Source organism: Ascoidea rubescens (assembly GCF_001661345.1).
Source record: "Ascoidea rubescens DSM 1968 unplaced genomic scaffold ASCRUscaffold_21, whole genome shotgun sequence".
NCBI classification, from domain to species: Eukaryota; Fungi; Ascomycota; class Saccharomycetes; order Ascoideales; family Ascoideaceae; genus Ascoidea; species Ascoidea rubescens.
Window position 1 is genome coordinate 69,628 of NW_017962933.1, and position 19,227 is coordinate 88,854.

A 19,227-nucleotide genomic window follows, 5' to 3' on the forward strand; every position below is an offset into this window, starting at 1 on the left:
TTGCTGTATTTTCCAAAATATGACTTTGGAGATGAATTTAAACTTGAAAAGGATCTTTTTGATGATAAAGTTTTGAAGGAAATCAAGCCTAAATTTTTATCCAAAGTTGATTTTGTTAGATGTGCTATCGACATTGGGAAGAAACAGTGAAATTAATATATTTATAGTATTATTTTTTTGATTTTTTGGTTGATTTTTTTTGGTTTTTTTTTGATTTATATACAAGATATATTAAAACGATATCAAAAGTGTGTGTTTTCCCTTAATTTTTTATTATTTAAATTGCATAGTATTTATTAAAGTTCTTTAGAATATATTGACTTGATCTGAGTTGATATAAAATAACGAGATTAAAAAAATTTCATGCTATTACTCATCTGATAAAATATATCCTCAAAACAAAGGTGTATATCAAAGGTTTTGTGTGGAGTAGGGAGCGTGAACCTACAAGTGCCTATGTATTTGTTGTGATTGCACAGGGATAGCACAGGTACAGATCGAGATTCGAACGATGGCGCTGTTGGGATGAGACGAACAAAGGTAGCGGACCAATCCGGATCTATGCATTTCAAATCCCCCACATCAAGTCACGTCAGCACTTACGTAAGCATCCATGGCTGTGGTCTTATCTGGCGCTCGCCAGGACAATAGAAACTGTTGCTTGGCACTGCCTGGCTGAGCGCTGAACAGGGCCCACGACCGATATCAGACAACCCGCAGCACAGAGACCCCGTTGTTTTAAAGGACCCGCTGGTCACAAAGAGTACTTCAAAAGACGCGGACGAGTCGTGTCTTGATGCATAAGCTGCATGGTGCGCAGTATCCTAAGTAGGAGAAACTCACTTTCCGTATTAGGCATGGTGTGGAATTTGCTTTCATTCATCTTCTTCTCTTCATTCATCTTCATTTGTTTTTTCCCTCTATTTTCTTTCTTTAATTTAATAAAAACGTTTTTTGTCATATTTTATCCAAAGAATACTCTTTGAAATCTGTATATTAGTTGATGAGGAAGTAAAAGGGACGTTTGAGTAGACTTTTCCTTTTAAATTCATAGTGCCCCAACTGTTGTCCACTCCTTAATTGAAATTTTGAATTTTAGAAAAAGCAATATAAATAACAATATAAGGTCATCTATTAGTGTTTAATTATATTTTTGTGTTTCTTTTTTTGTCTCAGTTTTTGTTGGTCTTCTATTTCTTGCTCTTATCTTTTAATCCTTTAATAATTAATAATAATCTAATATTTTATTATAACATAGTACAATGGGATTATTTACAGGAACTAATGTTAAGCCAGTGTTATTAACATTGGATAATATTGATACACAATTTAATTCTCCAATTAATCAAAATAGAAATAGTAATAGTAATATCAATAATCATCATCACCAAAACATGGATTTTGACACATTAAGTAACATGTCATTCTCATCACCATTTCCTCTGCCATTTAATAATCATACTAAAAACCAGTCAAGTAAGAGTTCATTGGCAAATTCGTTGACAAGTTTATTAACAATATCAAAACAACCTACGTATTCAGATTTAAAAATTGTTTCGAATAATTTAGGTGGAGAACAAGAAAGAAATATAGTATTAGAAGAGCAAATAATTTTACTATCAGAAAAGGCAGCAGCTGCTTATGATAAGATAGCAGATTTAGAACATCAAAATAAAATAATTAGCAATAAAAATAGTGAATTATTGAATAGAATAAAATTATTGGAATTGAATATGAATAATAATATGAACATGAACATGAACATGAACATGAACATGGATATGGATATGGATAATAATAACAATAATAATAAATACTCATTTCCTTTGAATTTATCGCAGTCAAGCGCCTCATCCATTTCTTCATTAGAAACTGAATCACCATTTTCATCAGTCTCGTCATCGGTTTCTTCGTCTATTGCCAATACTAATATAACAGACATGTCGCCAACTGGCTCAACTCATTCTTCGATTCCAATGTCTATTAATAATTTAAATCAAAACCAAAACCAAAACCAAAATAAATTTTTAATTAATCATAAAAATATCAATGGCAATGTTAATATAAACAAAATGATGACTATTTCTACACAAACGGATTTAATTGCAAACGACGTGGATGTAGTTAAATCAATAGGCACTCAAACCGACAGTGAAAACAATAATAAAGCAAAGATGATATCAATGGGCATTCAAACATTGAAACCTGTAAAAAAAATGACAACAATCAGCACACAAACTGATGATAATCAGAAACAGAAGAGTAAATTTGTCTCTAAGGCAATTCAGACAATGAATGCTAAACCCCAAATGCAATCTCTAGCTACCCAAACCACGTCTTCTCGGATGATATCTTGCTCTGCTCAAACTGACTCAATACCTGAGATCATCCAAACTCAATACAGTGAACATGGTGACCAAGTTAGCGATTACAACAAGAGAAAAATGAGCATAATCGAAAATCTAAAAGTAGAGCAGCTAGAAAGAAAGCTTCGGAACAAGACCAGCGAAACCAAGCAGCTATTGGTCGAGAGGGAGAAATACCACAGCAAGATCCAGGTTGAAAGAGAGAAAAACCACATCATAAAGGAGTACTACAAAACGTTGGTGAAGGACTTGAAGAGCGAGTTGCAGTATAGCCAGAGCACTGAACAGAGCTTGCGAAAGAACTTGGAGATGGTGAGCACTAACATGTACAGCATCAGCTCGTCGCAGAGCAGCATGCGCCAGTTCTACAGTCTATATAGTTCCAACAAGGTGTAGCCATTAGTTGCGTATTTTCTATCTGGTAATTGTGCCTCTATTATGTCTCTATTATGTCTCCATTAAGTCTCTCCTTTATGTCTCTATCGCATCCGTAGCTTATCGCCTTATCTTATCGGCCCGGACCGCGCCTTCCGGAGGCAAATCCGCGGTCTTCGTCTGGAGCAGCTTTTCCTTCTTCTTCTCCTTCTCCTTCTCCAACAGCTGTTCGCCACCAAAACCACGCCCCAGCTCTACCCCCTACTGCTTCCACCATCCTCTGCTGCCCCTGCTGTCTCTGCTCCTTCTTCCTCTCAGCACTGCTGTCTCTTTTCGGTTTTCCAGCAACACCAACTGTTTCCATATCCAACAAGCAAACTCTCAGATACACAATATTATTTTCCTATGGCTCCTCAGTGGATTCCCCAAAACCTACAAAAACGTCTATTGCGTTACATTCTTGAACAGCTCTCATTATTCTCCGAAATAGACCTCAAGAATCTTGATGTCTCGCTAGGCACCATAAACAGCCAGATAGTGATCCAGGATATCCAAATTGATCCGGAGAAATTCAAAATCCCTGGTTTCTTTCTAAGAGATGGCAAATTCGAGAGATTAGACCTAAAGTTAACTGTCAGTGGTGGTGTGAACATTAATGCTAATGGCTTGAATCTAACATTGGCTCTATCCAACAATTTAAATCTCAATGATTCCTCGACTAATTCAATATTCTCCTTGGCTCAAAGCACCGCAGATTTGGCTAATAGTGTCATGCTAGCATCCGATAATGACGACTATTTTAATGATCCAAATGACTCAACTGATTTAAATGATTTAAACAACTCCAACGAATCTAATTCCAACGATTCTTCGGATAACGATACCTCTAATAATAATAATACAAACTCTACCTCCATTCCGAATGATAAACCACAAAAAAATAATTCCACTTTCAATACCTATGTAACAAAAGCTGTAGAATTAGCCTTGTCGAGATTACAATTTAATTGTTCAAATATATATATCAAACTAATCGATCAACTATTCACTTTGGCTTTAAATATAGACCAAATCTCTTTCATAACTATTAATGGAATAAGAAAGATCAGCTTCAAAGGCCTAAAAGTCTCGATATTAAACCCTCAAAATATTAATAAAGGTCTAGAATATAATAATAATAATAATAACACTCACTCTAATGACACCGACACTGATAATGATACCAATAGTATCAAAAGTTCTAACTCAAATTCATATTCCGATAGCAATATTAACGACAATGATAATAACGATGACGACGAGTTTGAATCTGATTCAGATATCGAAAATCAAATGTCTGCCTCATCTTTCCTAATCCCTCATGATAATCAACAAATTAACTCTTTAATGGAAACCATGTATCTTTCAACAAACGAAACCGAAACTGACTCCATCTATTTAAGTGCTAATAGTGATGTTTTAAATTCAAATTTTAATAAAAGGTCCTCTTTTATTAACAACAAAAGTTTTATTCATAATAATCCTAACAATCTTAATAACACAAACAATAAAATCTATCCAAATAGTATCAATCAAAACAGAGAACCACTTACGAACGATAATCATCCTTCTTACCCAATTTTATTGCACATAAATGACATCGACCTTCAATTTGAAGGTTTATCAACCGTTTCCAACTTATCCCTAATAATTGATAAATTCAATATTGCATTGTCTCCCTTACCTCAGTCTTTAGATTACATTTTCAATTCTCTAGCAAGAATTTCAAGATCAATTAATAAAAAAAAAATATCTTCAAATCTCAACTCAAATAACTATCTAAGAAATAATACTAGAATCAATTCAAGAAAATCTTCTTTGAATTCAATGAGAAACCCAATTAATACTGATAATAATTTGTCATCAATCAATGAACTGACCTATTATCCTAATAATCTTAATAATCTTAATAATCTTAATAATCTTAATAATCTTAATTTGGATAATAATAATAAACATAACAGTGATGATGATGATGACGATGATGATGATGATGACGACAATGACGATTTAAATTTTTTTTCAAAATTGGCCATCAACCAATTTGTAATCAACTTTGAATCTGCTTTAAAAGATAATGGTGATTTTGCTTTACCTGAAACATTACGTTTAGTTTTAAATAATATCAATATTAATAGAAAGTCTCAAAATGGTCTAATCTATGGTGGTGTCTCAAAATTAAACTTATTAAATAACAAAAATGACATTTTAATCGAATTCAAAAATGATGACACTAATTCTAACGATATCAACAATAATCCAATCAATAGCAATTCACTCAATAACAAAAATCAACGTATAAACAATCAAAAAGACGAAATTCGCTTTGAAATTTTTAAAAATAAATTTAATAAAATATCAGAAACCACTGTATTATGCTCAAAACCAATCTTTATGAATTTCAATTCTAATAATTTTAAAATAATTACTGATTATATCAAAAAATTTCAACCTGCTATTCAAATGTTTTCTAAAATAAAATTTCAATCTTTTACCTCATCTTCACAAATTAAAATTAATACCTCAAATTTGAATCCAATGTCCTATCAAAATACTCAAAGATTAAAATCCTCAAATTTATCAAAATCAATGTCTTCATCTTATTATTTTAATTCAAATTATAACGCCATAAAGGATAGAGATCTATTCATTCTTCAAACAGGTCTAGTTCAATTGAATTTATCTATCGACATATCCACTATGATAAATTTCACTATACTTCCAATATCTTTTAATTCTAATACTGGAAAGTTATTGATAAATAAAGTCTTGGTCACCACTCAAGATTTTAAAAATGGTCCAAATCCTGAATATGAAGAATTACTCTCAATAACTGGCTTTGAATTGATAAATTTGGTTAAAGAGCATCAAGTAAAAGTTTATGACAGTAACTATAAAGAAACGCTACTGTCTACATCATTAATCACTACAATTAAAGATGTAAAAATTAACCATAATTTGAAAAACCTTTTGCAACTAACCAATAAAACTAAATCCTTTATGGATATAATTATTGGAAATAATAATCCTTCCAATGACGTTCCTGTCCCAAAACAAAATAAAGATAAAAAATTTAAACATGACGGTAAAAGAAAGGTTAGAATGAGCAACACAGTATTGATTCATGGAACTCAATCTCTCTATTGCCATCTAGAAATTCAAAATATTAATCTTTCATTGGAAAATCCAAACATCATAGATTTTGATAACTTATCTGATATCACACTGGTAGATAAATTTGGCTCAATTACTGGTGAAATCTCAAAACTTAAAGTAAATTGTTTTAAAGATAACTCATTTCAAGTTATCCTAAATGATATATCTTTCAATAGGAAATTTAGAAATAAAAGAGGTATTAATAAAACTGAAAATTTTGTTGAAATGGCAAATCCTGAAAATAGGGGCTTCCCGTTAGTAATCTTAAAGTTGAAAGATAATAATGTAAGAGCATTTTTGTCTAATTTAAAAGTGGAATATTTTACCTCCTGGCTTGCTATATTAAACAAAAATAATGCAGATGAATCATTGGAATCTGAAAAGGATCTAGTTCCATCCACAGCAAGAGCTCAATCAGATATCAAAATTAAGATATGTGATTGCGCCATTGGTTTAAATCCATTGAGACTTCCTTGCAAGGGTTTGTTATTGATCCACAAAGGTGATGCTGAAGTCTTGGTGGGTTCTGATATATTTTCAAAATTCACATTTCGTTCTTTATCTTTACTATTGATTGACGATGTATTTAATATCTTAGATGCTACTGAGAGTAGAACCTCTCGACAATGGGCACTAGCAAATAAAAACATACCTTATAATAATCTTTCTTCATTACCTACATGGTCACAATCTGCATGGTTTTTATCAAGAGGATTCGCATTGATTGGCTCTATAAATTTATTAGGAGGCTCATTTATGGTGAATGATATCAATAAGTTGATCAAAATGAACGACAAAACCAAAGCAATTACTGACCTCAAGATTAATGTTGAAGTTTTAAGATTAGAATTATGTGCTGATAGTTTCCAAACCTTATCCGCTTTGTTGGTAGATTTGAAAGACCAGGTTAATTTAACAATGGAACAAAAATACAAATTTAGTTATAAGAACCCAATTGATGTTTTTGACGGTGTTGAACCAAAAGCATTTACGTTTTCAAAGGATTTAAATGAAGCATTAAAGAATAATATAGAATTTGATGAGAAAAATTCTATGTTTGGTCAAAGATCTATGGATCTCTCAAGTTCCTTGGGATTTGTAGATAGTTATTACGGTTCAGGATCTGGATCTGGATCTGCGAGCAATCTTGCTTCTACTATTACAAACGGAAGTTTTGATAATCAGGATTTTTTGGGACAAGAGAATAAAAGATCGAACATCAAATCATTTGTTTCTGATTCCTCTGAAAGTGAATCTAATTTTTCAATTGACGACGAACATTTTGACAGCAAAACCATATTAGATTCCAGTGAAGGAAATATTTCATTTCTGCCTTTTAAATTATATTTAAATGTGCTTAAAGGAGATGTATTGCTATATGATGGTTATGATTGGAAAGAAACAAGAACAACAATAAAAAAAGTGGTAAGAAATGTTGAAAAAGCAGCAAGTGCGGCGGAAATATTAAGAGCTAATCTTCGGAACAGCAAATCAGTTCGATTTGATCCGGTGGAAGAAAGACAATTAACTTTTACTAGAAGGGATTCCTTGGGGGAATACGGGTTTGCTGATAGAATCAATGAAGATGGTGATATAGATGACAATGAAGAAAACGAAGATGTTGTTGGTCACACAATTTTTGATTCTATTCATATATCGTTGCCAGTTGGAAGAGATCCTTCACATCTAACTCGAAGTATAAACTACAATATTAATATGAATGACACTAATTCTATAATTTCAAATGACAGCACTATCACAAGAAATCTGTCCCCAAGAAAGATTGCTTCCAGTATTCGAAAATCACAAAAGAAATTAAGACTTCGACGTTCAAAATACCATAAAGTGAGCTTGGAATTAAATGAAGTTGAAGTTGATATGACGGTATTTTCTTCAGGTAATGCTATTGTTCTGCCATCATCGAACGTGTACAAGTATCGAACTGAAGAAGACGACGACTCAACAATTTTGTTTATTATGGATTTAAAAGTTCGTGATTTTGAAATTGTAGACCACATTCCTACATCCACTTGGAATAAATTTGCTGTATATATGAGAGAAGCTGGTGATCGAGAAGTTGGAGTCAATATGATTAGATTTCAAATTGCGTCAGTTCGTCCTGTACCCTATTTAGAGGCAACTGAAATGATTATGAAATGCCATACATTGCCTCTTAAATTGCATGTGGACCAAGATACTTTAGATTTTGTTACCAGGTTTTTCGGTTTTAAAGATAATCGATTTATTATTAAGATTCCATATGATGAAGTTCCTTTCATTCAAAAATTTACCATCAACTCTGTGCACGTCAAATTAGATTACAAACCTAAGAAGATAGATTATGCTGGAATCACATCAGGTAAAACCACTGAGTTTATGAATTTTTTTATATTAGAAGGTGCTGATATAACTTTAAAAAAAGTTGTTGTTTATGGTGTTGGTGGCTTTACTAAATTGGGTGATCTATTGAATGACTTGTGGATGCCTGATGTAAAAGCTACGCAGATTAAAGGTATTCTTAACGGGTTAGCTCCATCAGTCATGAGACTAGGAACCGGGATGAAAGATTTAGTTGTGATTCCTATCAACGAATATCGTAAAGATGGAAGAGTTATAAGAAGTTTACAAAAAGGAGCGTTTACATTTATTAAAACAACCACGAATGAATTATTGAAAATTGGAGTAAAGGTTGCGGGTGGAACTCAAACATTGCTTGAAAATGCAGAAGAAGCTTTTGGAGGATCTGGATCATCAGCTAGAATAGCATTCAATCAACAGGACGAACGTTTTAGACACAACAGGACGAAATATCAGAGGAGAAAAAACAATACGACCCAAGACAATATGAACTCTTCTTTGATCGGTAAAAGCTCTCTTTCAGTGGGTTCACTAGAGCCAATTGGTGGTCGCTCTGTATACAGACAGACGTTGGAAACATTTCCCGAAGATGATTTCGATGAGGATTATTACTATAAAAAGGTATCATTTGGCAGTAAAGCTAACAAGTCAGTCATAAACCCAAGAAGAAATTACATGTACAACAATGTGTTTTCAGATTCAGAAGATGATTCGGAAGGTGAAATTCTTGAAGAATCCAGCGATGAACAACAGAAGATCATCAGTTTGTACGCTGATCAGCCTGTGGATGCAAAAGAAGGTATACAGCTAGCGTATGACAGTCTTGGAAAGAACTGGATTGTTGCAAGAAAAGCTGTGATAGATGCTGGAAATGAAGCCTCGCAAAGTGGAGGAGTACAAAGTGCAGCAGTCGCTATTGCAAAAGCTGCGCCAGTGGTGTTGATACGACCAATAATTGGAGCCACAGAAGCTCTATCGAAGGCTCTTCTTGGTGTGACAAACCAGCTTGATCCTCAGCAACGATTGAACTCAGAAGAAAAATACAAGCACTGACAGGTTTGTTCCAGAAATGTTTTCTCTGCAAATATTCTATATTCTAATGGCCGAATTTTAGTTTTTCATGGTTTTGCTATCATTGTACGATTAATTTTTTCTTGTTTTATTTAGTTTAGTGTTATTTTGGTATTTAGTTCTGGTTTTTGTTGGAAATAGTTTTTGTTTCTTTTATTTCTTCTGCTTCTTCTGCTTCTTTTGCTTCTTCTTCTTCTTCTACGCTGGTTTTGGCTAAAAATAGCCGGCCGTGGTTCGACTCCCGACCGCGGTCTCAGCGTCTACGTTTTGCCCACGAGAAGAGTTTGGAACAGAGCTGGGAATTTGTGATGGTTCTTCTCCACCACCAAATCCTTCGTGCTCCTGCTTCCTATGCTGATTTAGCTGCTTGCAGTTAGTCCTCTTTGTTCTTCTTTACTAATTGGCTTGTTTCCTTTGACCCAGGCTTGTCACACTCAGTATGGCTTTCTTCCAGACCCTAAAGAACAAAGCCGCCGAATCGCTCTTCAACAAGATATCAAGCTACAAACCTTCGAAGCTAGAGCTATTCAGAGATGAATTCAAATTACCTTTAGATGAATCAATTGTTGAGGAGTCGAATGTCGAAATATCGTTGTATTCTCCTTACTCTTCCGAAGCTCCAACCCAGAGCCCAAACAATAATCCAGGCCAACCCGAGACTCCTCAAAATAGCGATTACCAAGATAACGATGATTCGATATCTATTTATTTTGCAGGCAAATTGTTTTTAACTCAGCATTTTTTGGTATTCAAGGACACTTACGATGAAAAAGTTTGTTCTTTTGTTCTTCATCTAAACACTATCAAAAAATTTAAAGAGAAACAGTTGAATCAGTCATTTTTGTTTGGTTTGACTATTCAAACCTACTCTAATTTGACTTTGACCATTCAATTTATTGGAATTAGATCTAATTCAGAGAGATTTGCTTTTAATTTTAAAAAATTGTTGAAAAAAAATTTATCAAATTTGAAATTATTAAAACCCTTTTTACTGACTCTCTACTCAGAGTATTTATTAGCGAAAAATCTAATTGGAACTGATCCAGAAACCGCGGCCTCATTGGTTCCTCCACAAGGTGGTTTGGGTCTAATCTTCAAGTATCCTGGAAATCCAAAAGTTCTTAGGGATAAATCTAAGATGAGATTGTGGTTCAATTACTTGAAATCAAATGGTAAAAACCTAACTCTTACCAAACAAAATCTATTCTACCGTTTGATAAGAATTGGTTTGCCCAACAGAATAAGGGGCGAAATCTGGGAACTATGTTGTGGTTCAATGTATTTAAGATATCAAAATCAAACTCTATACCAAGACATTCTCAATGAAAATAGTGGCAAAAATTCTCAAGCAATAGAAGAAATCGAAAAGGACTTGAATAGGTCTTTACCTGAATATCCTGCCTATCAAAACGAAGAAGGTATTCATCGATTAAGAAACGTTTTAACTGCCTATTCATGGAAAAATCCAGAAGTTGGTTATTGTCAAGCAATGAATATAGTTGTAGCCGCTTTATTAATTTATATGTCAGAAGAGCAAGCTTTTTGGTGTTTAAGTGTTTTGTGTGACAAATATTGTCCGGGCTATTACTCAAAAACAATGTACGGAACATTGTTAGACCAAAAAGTTTTTGAAGCATTGGTTGAAAAGACAATGCCCATATTATGGGAACATATCATTAGAAACGATATTCAACTATCAATTGTATCTTTACCTTGGTTTTTATCCTTATTTCTCTCTTCAATGCCTTTAGTCTTTGCATTCAGAATCATTGACGTCTTTTTCCTCCAGGGTCCAAAAACATTATTCCAAGTAGCTTTAGCCATTTTAAAAATCAATGGAGAAGAATTACTAAGTACGACCGATGACGGTACTTTTATTTCAATACTCAAAAACTATTTTAGTATATTAGATCAATCTGCGCATCCAAATGCTAAAAATGAAAATTATAGAAACATAACAAAATTTCAGGAATTATTAGTCGTTGCCTTTAAAGAATTTTTTGTTATAACTGATGATATGATTATGGAATATCGTTATAAACATAAAGATAAAGTATTCCAAGATATTGAGAGTTTTGTCAAAAGAACTCAAATTAGAAACTTGCCAAGAACTCCCAATCTTTCTTCCGAAGATATTTCAAATATATATGATAGATATTATCAGATTATTCAACAAAATTTGGACAATCTTAACAATGGAATTTATAATAGTAACCCCATCAAGGATACTAATTTTGGTTCTTCTTCTTTAATGGATTTTAAAAAATTCCAATTGTTCATGTCTCAAACATGCTATTGGGTTAATATAACTGATAGTGAACTTATAAATAACCTCCAATTTATCAAAAATCAAGAGAGCTTTTTATCAAGATTATTTTTAAAGTTTGCTAAAGATAGAAACGGAAGCTTAAGTTTAAATGAATTAATAAGGGTGATTAATAGATTGGTTTGTAGAGATTTAATGAAATCTCTTGAAAATTTTTTCAAACTATATGATACTCAAAATACTGGTTTTATTGACAAAGATGGTATTTTGCAAATGTCTGAAGGTTTATTATACTTGACTACAAAATTATCTGAAGGTTTATTATTTGATAAAATAACAGAAAAAAAAATCCAAAATGCTTATGACAAAAAATTTAACTCATTGTTAACTTTAAGAGAAAAAGAAATGAAATCAAAAAAACATACCTTAATTGAAGAATTTAAACAAGAAGGCTACAGTCAAGAAGAAATTGAAAAAAAGATCAATGAAATATTCTCTAATACTCAAGCCAAAGTATTACCAGAGGAAATTATTATTGACAAAAAAATTTATCAACATGAGCAGATGGAAAGGTATTTATTAGCCGCTAGTAATTTTATTCAAAGAGCATTTGAATATGCTCAGCCAGTAGAACCTATTGAAAAAAATTTGCTTCAAATCGACGATCTGAATAATGATTTGTATTTTCTGAAATCAGATGATGAAAGTTTTGATTATGATGATAAGAGTGCTTTAACTCTTAAGGCAAATAAAGCATTAAACGATAAACCTTTAATAATGGATTTGGCCACTTTTCGTATGGTCATATTAGCTGATGAAACATATGAACTATTTTTCACAAATACCTTACCAGATTCTATTCAAGTCAAGGGATTCCATAGCTCCAATGATAATAGAGATAATAGAAAGTTGAGGGATATGCTAGATAGTTTGTTTGCAGATGGTAGGAGAATGGCAAATGAAGTGCGTAAACGTATTGACAATAATGTTGGAAATGGAGGTTCTCCATCTGATAATGCCAGTATTACCAGTGGAAGAAGTTCGAGAAGAGCAACAATTAACTCTAGCATCAATTATGAAGAAGAAGACGATGATTTTGCAATCAACAACAACGATGTTCATGATCAAGATTTACTTCTTGGAGCTGAAATAAAAGTTTTAAATGATATACCAACCAGTAGCTTGACATCAAACGAAACAAAAAACATTGTAAGAGATAAAGAGCTAGACCAGGAAATTAAAATTGGTATGAATATGGGATTAAATGGAGGTTCTTCAAAGTCTGAAACGAATCTTGTGAAAAAATTTATGAACTTGGACATTGGACACTAGTCTTTTTCCCCCTTTTTTTTTATAATTTTTATTATTTTATCTGATTAATTGATTTTTTTAATTTTGTTTACATTTTTCAAGTTTTTTTGTTATGTTTTCATTTTTGATTCTGGAAGAATCTTTATCTTTTCCCTCTTTTTTTTTCAATTTTATATCTAGTTGTTTTTAGTTTAGAGAAATTTATGGATTTTACCTTTTATCATCAAAAGTTTTCTTAACGGGTTTTTCTTTACTCAAAACTTGTTCAAATTTTGTCCAAATTTTGTTTCAATAACAAATTGCAGATAGTAAAAAAGAAACAAATTTCCAGTGTTGGTTTCCAGTAAAGAAATGATCACATTTAACTTTGAGTTGGCTAGAGTCTACTTGTTTTTTAATAAAACCCGAAACCATAAACCAGTAATAAGTGGGTTTTAATCTGGTATTTGATTAAATGTTGAAAGAGACAATAGCGAATTAATTTTGGGGAATATTTCAATTCCAATGAATTTTTCGATGAAGATTGATCGAATAACTCGCTAAGGTTTCAAGATTGGAATTATCGCTCAATAATTAAATATTTTTTGAAGCTATGAATCATGGTTTAAAGGTGACCACACAGTATCTAACTTAGTTTGTTTTATTTTGCTTTTACTGATGTTCATCAAACAAGATTCTTATTAACAAGAAGTTTGCACCACTAAAGATAAAATTTATTTGATCAAGTTTTGTGTTTGAACTTAGAGGGATAGAGTCAAAAACAAAAAAGGTATGAAAATATAGAAATATATCAATATAAAAATACAAAAATATAAAAAAAACTTACAAAAAACCACAATTTTCAATTTTTTTGATAACATCTTGTTTTTAAATAGCTCTTAGAAATAACGAAGGCTAAATTTAAACAAAATAATAAGCAAAATGAAGGACCATATACTTTATCTTTTTTTTTGTGAATATCTCGTTTAAGCATCGATGGTATTCTATTGGGTTTATTGTTACTATTATTACTAGTGTATTTTGTTTTATCTGATGATCAACTTTGTTTAAGTAATCAAAGGAATTGATTTTTTATAATTGGATTATTATTAAAAGAAGTTGAATTTTGAATAACTTCTAATAAGAAAATGGACTTGGTATATGGTATATTGATAATAGAATGGTTGTTTACCACTTGAGGCCTACTTGAAGAAATTTTTTAAGAAAAAAAATTGAATACTAGGAATATAATATAATATAATATAATATAATATAATACAATGATATAATGATATAATGATAGAGTAATCAAGAAAAAATGTACACAAAGTCCACAGAATAAGAAAAAGATTTTGGAATTATTTACGAAAGATTAATTAATTAATTAATTAAATGAATGAATGAATGAATGAGTGAATGAATGAAATGAAATAAAGATTTTCGAATTGTTTTAAATATTTAAGTTATTTAGATTATTCAAATTGTTTAAATTATTTCAAATAATTTAAACAATTTGAATAATTTGAGTTGGGATAATTCAATGTTATCAAAAGGATATTGAAACCATAAAGATATTTGAATATTGAGTAGAATAATATATAAAATAATATTATTTAAATTTTGAATTAATATAAAAAAATAGTTTGAAAATGGTTTTGAAATTTCAAAAATTGCAATAAATTAAGAGAATTTGAAATAATTGAAAACTTTGACAAAATTTAGCTAAAATTTAATCAAAACTTAACAAAAACTTAGTATGAATCTAAGGAAAACAAGTAAATACTAAATGAAATTAATTGAAATTAAGAAAAAATAAAAACTATAGAAGAAAATTTCAGGCTTCTATATAATAAAAAAATACGGCTAAAAATATTGGATATAAACAATTACCAAATCATATTTTTTAGGATTTGTTAATACATTTGGTTGATTATAGAAATTTTGATTGAAAATCGTATTCCTTTTCTTTTTTTTTTGTTCGACATTTAGGTTATATGAAAAATTTGAAATATAAAAATATAAGGATATTGAAATCAAATTGCCTTTATTTAAATGTTTTGTTGTTATTAGAATTGTTTTAATCATGATATCAATATATCAAAATTTTTGTAATTTTCTAAAACTTGGAAAAACTGGGAAAAAAAGTGAGAAAAATTGGATGAATTGTTAAGATTCTACGAGAAGGTACAAAAACAATAAGATTTGAAGATATGAAAGTTGCGAAAGAAAAAAAAAAAAAAATGAAACAAGTTAAGAAATAAAATTGTGATAAAACAAGATAAAATAATATTGATTAAATAATTTATGAACACAACTATTGGTAAGAATAATTATTTAGATATTGATTGGAGGTTTTTGGTTTGATTGGAATTGGTTTTATATAGAAACTGGAGATTTGGAAATGAGAGCTAAGAAAAGAAAAAGATGAATAAGATATTTGTTTTTGAAAACATTTTAAGATTAAAATGAAGACAAAAAGGTTCAAAGAGTACAGCCAAATTTCATAATTTTAGGAAAGATAATAAAAATGGGTTAAAATAAGTTGAGCAATTAAATACGAGGTAGCTAAATGTTATTGGAGAAAGTTGAAAAAATGGAGACATCATTGAAGATGGGACGGAAACAAAAAGAGTAGTTAAGTTGTGAATATAGTTGGTTGTAACTATTTATTGACATATCCAAAGACCAATCAGAAAGAGAAGGAAAAAAGAAAGTTGTAGAAACCAATGATGGAGAATGAGCCAACAGCAGAAGAGGGAATTGGAGGAAGATGGAGAGGTACAAACAATAGTTGTGTGTATTCTTGCCCTTTTGCTGCCGGGAGTTGTATGGAAGCTGAGCCTGCTTCATCTCAGGCAGCAAAAGTAGCATCGAGGCAGGCTCCGAGCCAAGTCCAAAAGATGGTGTCTCTGCGGTCACTGGTGAATCGGACAAAAAGGACAATAGAAACAAGACAACAGTGCGCGTGTGCATGCAGTTCAGCGCAGCTTGTGCCGGTGATATGCTTGTTTTGCTTTGTGACTGCATCTGCACTGTGATTGGTCGGAGATGCGCGACGGCGATGGAGGCATTTTGCTTGAGTGGACAGCTGGGGGGTGCTGGAGATGCTGGAGGTGTTTCTGGTGCTGGAGGTGTTGGAGGCGCTGAAGGCGCTGGAAATAGTGCAATTTACAAGCGAGTTTGATTGGCACATTACTAAAGTGATTTTTTCAAATACAATGAGTGCTAGCTTTTTTTAGCATGTTCATTGAAATTAGCAGACAGCTTAGCAGTGGAACTGGGATAATTGGGGTTGTGTATTATTACTAATCTTATTACAATTACTGTAATTGTCACTGTTAGTATTTTTTGTACTAACTAAGGGACTTGCAAAAAAACATTGTCAATTGCAAATCTTTTTCAATAATTATAATTATTACACGTAAAATTAGCTGCAAGACTAAGCTAATTGATACTGGCAAGAAAATGTATCGAATTACCTAATTGTTAAATTGGCATTTAAACACTGTTTGTCAGGACCAATCTTAAACGAGTCTGAAAAAAGGCTTTTAAGAAGAATTTAAGAAAGGATTTTCAAGTAGATCTCTAATTTATCTCTAATTTATCAAACAAAGAATCAAATGGATAAGTAAATTTTTTTACAAAAATTTATAACGATCTCAGTTTTATTGAATAACTGTTAAGAACTCCTTCAGAAGTAGTTGGAACAAGTACTCGATAGTCGGTAATGAAATTGAACAATTGAATACAGGAGTTATTCGAAATTGGGTTTTATTTCAAGTGAAGGAAAAACTGATCAATGAAGAAAAATAGTGAATAATAGAGATTATTAAAGAATAAAACTTAGCAAAAGGTTAGAGAAAAAAAAATATTTTAATAAGTTAAAAAAACCTAATCTAGTAACTTTAAATCTCCTCAGAACTGGAAAAAAATAAATTATCTTAAAATCGGCTATAATATATTGAGTTGAATTAGGGAAAATCAAGATTTATCAAGATTTATCGATAAAAACGGGATTTTTTCAGGATTTTCAGGAAATTGACTTTTTTTATGATCACAAGTTGAATCGAAACGACAATTTTTGAAGATTGATTTGGATTTCAGAATACAATTTGAAACAATTGGTCACTTGTGAAGGGAAATACAGCTCTTTGATTAATATGGTAAAAACAAAAAAATTGAGCTCTTTTAGATAATTTGGAACAGATTTAATGCGGATTGTGGTTGTAATTAGTTTTTAATAATATTTATTATTACTCATTATTACTTATTATTTATTGTGTAATATTTCTATAAGTATATGGTAAGATTATATGTTTGATTATTGATGTTCATTGGACCGAAGATTTTGAATATTTTTCAACCAGAATTTGTTTCACATTTGGCAGGTAAGGTCCGGATAGCAAGGAAAAACAAAAATAAAATAGTGGATAAATTGGAATGTGAAAAAATTGGCGAGAATTGGCAAATAGAGATAAAAAGCTGGAATTCATATGAAAAATACATGGAAATTTTATGGAAAATGAAATGTTGAAGAAAATGAAATCCGGATAAGAAAGTTAAAGAGGTGTCTCGCTGCCCTCCTAAGCTTCAATTATTTTAGAAAAGACCGCGCAGGCTTCGAGACATCTTGCATATTCTGCATGGAAGTTGAGCTAAATAGTGCTGTGTTGTAGCTCAAAACTCAAAACTTTCTTTGTGCTTAGCTAGAACATTTCATTTCGGTTTCTTGCAGAAAAAGAAAATTATTCGCGTACAAAAAATTAGGGATCTTTTATGTGCCACCACAAGGACAGACAATTCAACAAAAAACTTGGTTGAATACCTAATATCAGCAACAACAGACTTCGCTTTGATATGTTATCAATCTGCTTTTCCACTGAAAGATAACCTGAAGAATCGAAATTCGCTCAACAAATATTGTCACCTATTGTATTAGCACTGCTCAAGGTTCAAATGATAAACAAGTAATTGCAGCAAAATTGCAGCTTAGGTTATGATTTTAGGTAAGATTACACTTCTAAAAATAAAAGCAGGAATCGAATAAATCAATTTATAATTCCGTTTTCTATATTGAAATTCTGAGAGGAATGACTTGGTTAGGAGTGTATCTAGATCTGTGAGTACTGGGGCATTGTTGGAAATTGATAAATTGCTTTTTTTATCTCAAATCTATCTAATTTCTCTTCTTTTTTTATCTTTATCTATCTTTATTTCATGTTGTTAGCTAGCTGATAGTGGAAATAGGCAGAAGGAACACTCATCTGCTTGGCTACGGTAATCAGAGAGGAAATTTGTGTGGAACGATTACAGTTTGTTTGCAATCTCGAACAGATCTCGATATAATAACTTCGATAAAATAATGTTTGCGAAATGTTGCAAAGAAAGCCTAAATTTTGGAAAATGACTCTGATAGTTTTTGTGAGGAACGGATAGGTCGATGAAGGAATTTAAATTTTCAGATTGAATGTATAATGTATTGCTGCTTTTGATAGTTTAGGAAATAGTTGGCTACAGGTAAATTATGATAAATTAGCCAATCGACAGTCCAATCAGGTAGCCACTTCTGTGTTAAAGCATGTAGTTGTTTAAGCAGCTAATCAGCTGTATGCTTGGAAGTATTTTAAAGATAGTCAACAATAAATTAGCAAATAATTAGCAAGTTATGAGCAAATAATTAGCGTTGGATGAGCAAATACAGGGCAATTGAGGAGCAATTAACCTGGAAACACCCGCACAGGTATTTGATATATTGGAAATTATCCATTGATTAACCATTCTGAACATAATTCTGAAATAACAGCTAGGGAAAATAGGTTTTATTCTAACCATACTCGAACAGTGAATAAATCCGAGGATTTGAGTCAATTATTCTGAGCATCAAGATTTAATTACAGTTCTTCATTTCAGTTCTTTTGGCTGCATTCGATGTTTGAAAAAATGATATCTGAAAATGTTTCGACTTATTCTTTTTTTCTTTTTTTTCCTTTTTTCACTTGTTTACAATTGTCTACAATTGTCTTTATACCTGGTGTGAAATTTGTGAAACTAGGTAAAGAATTATTTTTCAAAATGTCTAGTTGTAGCCAGATTCGTATCGATATTAACTTCAGGTGGAAAATTTAAATAATATTTTATGATTTCATTATTTTATTATTTTATTATTTCATTATTCTATTACAATATTTAAATAATATTTATGCAGAAACATCAATTTTAATTATCCTCAAAAAGTTTTCATAATCTAAATATTCACAATTATTATAAGACTCGAATGGCAAATTAATTACATTTGGTTAACTCTGT

General features: G+C 31.3%; 5 protein-coding genes across 5 annotated transcripts; 3 read left to right on the plus strand and 2 right to left on the minus strand.

The window, feature by feature from the left end:
- Positions 1-444: 444 nt before the first annotated feature.
- Positions 445-961, minus strand: ASCRUDRAFT_72911 (uncharacterized protein; the record flags this gene model as incomplete). Its single annotated transcript, XM_020192129.1, has 3 exons — positions 445-454; positions 604-805; positions 844-961. The coding sequence occupies 3 exons, from the start codon at positions 959-961 to the stop codon at positions 445-447; spliced, it is 330 nt and encodes a 109-aa protein (XP_020044357.1).
- A 150-nt stretch (positions 962-1,111) lies between these two features.
- On the plus strand, positions 1,112-2,878 carry ASCRUDRAFT_129344 (uncharacterized protein). Its single transcript, XM_020189006.1, has one exon. The coding sequence runs from the start codon at positions 1,263-1,265 to the stop codon at positions 2,760-2,762; it is 1,500 nt and encodes a 499-aa protein (XP_020044358.1). The 5' UTR covers positions 1,112-1,262; the 3' UTR covers positions 2,763-2,878.
- Position 2,879: 1 nt separating this feature from the next.
- Positions 2,880-9,576, plus strand: ATG2 (Atg2p). Its single transcript, XM_020189007.1, has one exon. The coding sequence runs from the start codon at positions 3,147-3,149 to the stop codon at positions 9,345-9,347; it is 6,201 nt and encodes a 2,066-aa protein (XP_020044359.1). The 5' UTR covers positions 2,880-3,146; the 3' UTR covers positions 9,348-9,576.
- Positions 9,577-9,804: 228 nt separating this feature from the next.
- Positions 9,805-12,828, plus strand: MDR1 (GTPase-activating protein MDR1; the record flags this gene model as incomplete). Its single annotated transcript, XM_020190009.1, has 4 exons — positions 9,805-9,959; positions 10,038-12,014; positions 12,090-12,311; positions 12,360-12,828. Coding segments are annotated over 4 exons (2,823 nt in total), but the record flags the coding sequence as incomplete, so codon positions are not given.
- A 2,313-nt stretch (positions 12,829-15,141) lies between these two features.
- ASCRUDRAFT_78173 (uncharacterized protein) lies at positions 15,142-15,827 on the minus strand. Its single transcript, XM_020194158.1, has one exon. The coding sequence runs from the start codon at positions 15,790-15,792 to the stop codon at positions 15,487-15,489; it is 306 nt and encodes a 101-aa protein (XP_020044361.1). The 5' UTR covers positions 15,793-15,827; the 3' UTR covers positions 15,142-15,486.
- Positions 15,828-19,227: the final 3,400 nt, after the last annotated feature.

Excerpts from the sequence above, each read along its gene's own strand:
- ASCRUDRAFT_78173 (XM_020194158.1), bottom strand. The coding sequence starts at position 15,792 with ATGCTACTTTTGCTGCCTGAGATGAAGCAGGCTCAGCTTCCATACAAC.
- ASCRUDRAFT_129344 (XM_020189006.1), top strand. The coding sequence starts at position 1,263 with ATGGGATTATTTACAGGAACTAATGTTAAGCCAGTGTTATTAACATTG.
- ATG2 (XM_020189007.1), top strand. The coding sequence starts at position 3,147 with ATGGCTCCTCAGTGGATTCCCCAAAACCTACAAAAACGTCTATTGCGT.